This window comes from Amphiprion ocellaris, chromosome 19, assembly GCF_022539595.1.
Source record: "Amphiprion ocellaris isolate individual 3 ecotype Okinawa chromosome 19, ASM2253959v1, whole genome shotgun sequence".
Classification (NCBI taxonomy): Eukaryota; Metazoa; Chordata; class Actinopteri; family Pomacentridae; genus Amphiprion; species Amphiprion ocellaris.
The window spans coordinates 4696268-4701417 of NC_072784.1; the positions used below are offsets into that span (position 1 = coordinate 4696268).

The 5150-nt window shown below is 46.9% G+C and overlaps 1 protein-coding gene across 1 annotated transcript; it reads left to right on the forward strand.

Moving 5' to 3' along the window:
• Positions 1 to 397: 397 nt before the first annotated feature.
• nfil3-6 (nuclear factor, interleukin 3 regulated, member 6) lies at positions 398 to 3691 on the forward strand. Its single transcript, XM_023273464.3, has 2 exons — positions 398 to 690; positions 1523 to 3691. The coding sequence occupies exon 2, from the start codon at positions 1641 to 1643 to the stop codon at positions 2847 to 2849; it is 1209 nt and encodes a 402-aa protein (XP_023129232.1). The 5' UTR covers positions 398 to 690; positions 1523 to 1640; the 3' UTR covers positions 2850 to 3691.
• Positions 3692 to 5150: the final 1459 nt, after the last annotated feature.

Genomic DNA, 5150 nt, shown 5'->3' on the forward strand with positions numbered 1-5150 from the left:
TTAAAGAGGGTCCAGGTCGAGCAGCACTCCAAACAGGGGGACATTATATAAAGTGCTGTAATCGCGTTTTACACGTCTAAAAATACCGCAGCTGTAGACTGACTGATGAACGGAGTTATGTAGTTTTCTTGCAAGACTGAGTCACAGTATTCCAGGGAGAGAGAGAGAGAGCGAGAGAGAAAGAGAGAGAAGGGGGGGAGGCGCAGCATTGTTATGGGAAATTATCCTGTCGAGGGGGCGGGGCGAAGGGAGGTCAGATGATGATGATGATGAAGATGATGATGACTGAGCTGCTGTGTTACGTGAACGTCGATAGGAGCTTTCCTTTGGATGGAGTGGTTGTGAGGGAGGGAGGGATCGAGGGAGGAGGGAGGGGGGTGTCGTTTAAGAGGGGAGGCGGTCTCAGGAACGCACACAAACAGGGGCCCCGCTGGTTCAAGTGAGGATAGGGACCGTCCTGAGCTGAACTCGGCGTTACAAATAGGAGCTGCGGCATTCCAAGTGGAGCAGAGTGGAGGTTCGTCACGCTGGTGGTAATATTAAGTAACAGAACAGTGGATCGGCAGAGTGAGAACACGCAGGGAGCCACAGGAAAAAGGGCGTCTCGGTGAACCGGACGGGACAATTTACGCTTGGAGAGGACGAGAGGAGCCATGCGCACCGGCGGACAACACTGATCCATCAACAGAGGTAAAGGAAAAAAAAAATCACAATCAGACAATCCTCCTTAAAATAGACGTTTTGAAATACACTTTCAACAATACAGGTAGTATAAATTGCTAAACTGCTGTTTGGGTCTATAATCTGCCATTTCAATTAAGTTTACGCATTCTGTTTTGTTGTTACATTTATACCCGCATGTTATTCCTTATGCTCTATTTTAAAAGCAGTTGCTTTATGTGTAAATGTGCCGCCTAATAAAGTAAACTAAAGTTGTAATTTGTTCAAAAAAACAACTCTCAATTCCCGTAAACGTCCATATAAGTGTGGAATTGCGGTGCTGATGCTGTGCGTAAAGAGTCAGATGAGCCCCGACAGTTAGAAGCAGCCGACTGGAGATCAGCGTGTTCCTGTCAGACATGTGGGTCAGTGCTGATGAAGCAAGAACAACAGTCCCGGCACAAAGCGCTCATCGTGACCTCGTTCGACCGTAATAAACATGACTAATTGATGAAAATGCGGAACAAGAGATAAAATAAACTCGCAAATGTGTAAGTGTCAAAGTGAAAGCAAATGTAGGTTAAACTCTGATCATCATCCTGTAATTAGGTTTTTATTTTTTCTTGTGTTTTAAGGGGCTTCTGTGTGCTCAAAGTAATGCCAGAAGTCTGCCCGGGCTGATCCGCTTTGTGTTTACGGCAGGAATTGTCTCATATTGAACGTATAATGAGGCTTGCAAGGTTATGGTACAAGTTGCTCCCGTTTTATTGGAGAGATGTAATGGAGTTACATAATATTGTGTTGTAATGGCTCTTGCATAACCACTAATCCCTCTACTCCTCGCTGTCTGTTTCATCACTAGGGGGCACTGTTGCTGCATTCTCACCTCCCAGAGATCTTGCAGTGAGCTCTCAGCACCACACAGCGGTTACTCTGCTCTGAGCAGCGAGGACAGAATTACTCAACTCCTGACAGGTGTTATGTTTGAGGAGGAATCCCAGGAGATGAGAGGGCAGCAGGAAGTGACTCTCCTCCATAGCATGGAGTCACCTGCAGTAGTGGCTTCCGGTGGAGGAGCAGGAGGGTCTCTGTCCTTCACAGATGAGGCCGTGTCCATCCTGACCTCCAGCAGCCTGCTGGCCCGGTCCCTGCTGGGTCGCACCTCGGCCATCAAACGCAAAGAGAGTCCCACTTCCAGCATCAGGCGCAAGCGCGAGTTCATCCCTCATGACAAAAAGGATGACGGCTACTGGGACAAGAGGAAGAAGAACAACGAGGCGGCGAAGCGCTCGCGGGAGAAGCGGCGTGTGAACGACATGGTCCTGGAGAGCCGAGTGCTGGCGCTGCTGGAGGAGAACGCCCGCCTCAGGGCGGAGCTGCTGGCTCTCAAGTTCCGCTTCGGCCTGGTGAAAGACCCCTCCAACACCCAGATTCTGCCCCTCACCACGGCTCCTCAGCACGCCAGTCAAAGCTTGACTCCTCAGTATTATCTCCACAGAGGGGAAAGCTCCTCAGCAGCACATCCCAGCAGCCAGCCAGGCCAGCTGAGCACCAGGGGCTCCAGGGATGCTGGGAACATGTCAGAGGACTCTGGGTTCTCGACGCCCGGCGGGTCCAGCGTGGGCAGCCCGATCTTCTTTGAAGACCGGCTCAGTGATCATGGAAAATTATCCCCACACAGAGCGGAGGAGCTGGGCTACGACCTGCATCACTCGCCTGCTGACGTCCACCACGCTGCAGGACTCGGCGGAGGGAAGCTGGATCAAGCAGAGGCGATGAAAAACCTTCCTCACAAGCTCCGTTTCAAGACGCCTGGAAGTGGCGACGGGGGCGATCCTGCGGGGGACAGCAGCAGCGCCAGACGTAGTCCTGTACACTCTGTCGCGGGACGGGAAGGTCAGAGAGAGACCGTTAAAGGACTGAGCGGAGGCGAGGCGGCAGCGGGGCACTGTGCCAGCTCCTGGCTCCAGCAGCTGGAGGGGGAGGAGGGCAGGAGGGGGAGACAGTCCCCTCAGTACAACGTCTCCACCGCCAGCTACAGCCTCCAGTCTCCTCCCACGCAAGGACAGGGTGACGTCCAGTACCGGCATGAGAACACTTACCTGAAGTCGCAGCTCAACTCTCTGAGCGAGGAGGTGGCTCAGCTGAAGAAGCTTTTCACAGAGCAGCTCATGGCCAAAATCAACTAACGGACCGACGGCGTGAGTCAGCCGGTGTCTGCCAACGTCTAGACTTTTAAGGACAAAGTTTTACTGTGAGAGAACCTGCAAGTTCAGCAAAAAAGAAGCAGTGTCGGACCGAGCGCCATGAGGACTTTCACGTCTTGCTCACGATGTGTTGTTTTTATTTCAAATATTGTATATTATACTGTAATAAATGTCTTCAAACACTCATCTCATTATCTGCAGTCTAACAACTACTTAATCTCACCTCTGATAAGTTTTTGCTCAGACAGTGAGTCTTATCTGTATTAGTGTTAAGTGTATAATAGTCTCTCTATTCCATACACTGTGACAACTACACAACATGCTACTGTTTACATCACATCATTGCAATGCAAAGAGACAACAGGTTCATGGAGCTACATTGAATTCAGCTGGGAGCGAGCCAGCCAGCTGTTAACGAGTGCTTGCAGTTCAGTAATTAGTGTGGTATGACTTACTGCAGAAGTTTCCCCACTGCTGAGACAAGGTCTGCTGGAAACCTGTAAACACAAGCAGAGACAGACGGTAAATACACTCAGAGATGATGCTAATAGCAGCCAAAACTCAGCTGGTCCTGAAGGCTAAAAGAAAGGTCTGTTCTGCATCAAGTCACTCACTAAAAACGTGTTAGGTTTTTGTGTCACACAGTTGTGTCAATGTCTGTCTAGAAGAACGCTGTACTGTTCTGGTGTCTCTGTTCATGCTCAGTTTTAACATATTTTAATACTTTCCCGTTCTCTGTACTGAGGTGGTGACAAGAATTTAATGTCTGCTGTCTCTCTGTGCGTTTTCATATTAAAAATAAATACATTTGACAGATTCAGCAATATGGTGGTGAGGTAATCATTGTTTTAAAGGGGAACTCCACCCATGACAGACATGAAGTCATGGGGGTTTTCACAGATTTGTTTTGCAGCAAGGGAGTTGTAAGGATGCATTTAGGGGTCTAATATGAGGCTAAAGATAAACGTGACTGTGCACATTAACGTCTTAATATTCACCACATTTTTACTGAGGAAGTCTGAATGTTTGGAAGCATTTTGATAGATGGAGTTTTATATTGAAAACAGCGTGCAGCACATTATGCCCCTACAGGTGACCGAAAAGGTGAGAAACTACAGTTTTGCTGTCAAAAGATGACCCCAAATGAGACGATTCGCCCCAACATGTAGCAGGAGAAATTTCACTCGGGTTAAATTACTCGAATACCACATTTACCAACAACACAACAAAGATTAACAACTAAACATGCTGTTCTAAAGAGCAAACACACAAAAAAATACTTAAAACATGACATTCAGTTTATTTGAGGCTTACAATTACTGTCCAAATTACAGATAGTGTGTTGGAGAATGAAGAAGAATTTAATGAGAAGGAATTCCAGCCATGGGAGACATGAAGTCATGAGGGCTTTTATAGATTTGTTTTGCAGTAAGCGAGTTGAAAGGACGCATTTAGAGGTCTAATATGAGGCTCTTTATAATTGCATCATGGCAATTGTAGTGTTTTTGTAGCTTATCACAGGGACTAAAAATCAAGATAAATGCGACTGTGCATATCAACGTGTTAACATTAACCACATTTGTACTGAGGAAGAGTCTAAATGTTTGGAAGCATTTTGATAGATGGAATCTTATTTTAAAAACAGCGTGCAGCTCATTGGCTTTTAACAAGCATCTGCCTCTACAGGTGACCAAAAGGTAAGAAACTACACATTTTAACCTGGAGGATTTGAGCTTTCAAAAGACGACCCCAAATGAGACGATTAGCCCCAAAATGTAGCAGCAGAAATGTCACACATTTCCACATTTACCAGCAACATATCAAAGATTAACAGCTGAACATGTTGTTCTAAAGAGTAAACAAGTGAAACAAATAGTTAAAACATGATATTCAGTTCATCTGAGGCCTCCAGTTATTGTCCTAACAGCAGATCGTGTGTTGGAGAATGAGGAAGACTTTAATGGGAAGGGTGGGGTTTGAGTGAGAGGTGCTCATAAATGCAGGCGGTGAGGAGTCATGCTTTTGGCAGATTTCACTCCCACAGTCGCTGCCGGCGGCAAGACAGGCTGACATCCAGACAGACAGAGACACTTAAGCACGCCTGCTATTACTCAACACTTCTATTAGAGACCTTCAGAACATGAGAGCTTTAATTATAACAGCCAGAGGAGAATTCATGTCCATGAAGAATGAGAGGCACGAATTTGATGCAACCATCAGTCACATTCAGTCTACATAATAATCTGTTTTAGTGTGTTTGGATGTCAGTGGACCGAGTCCCAG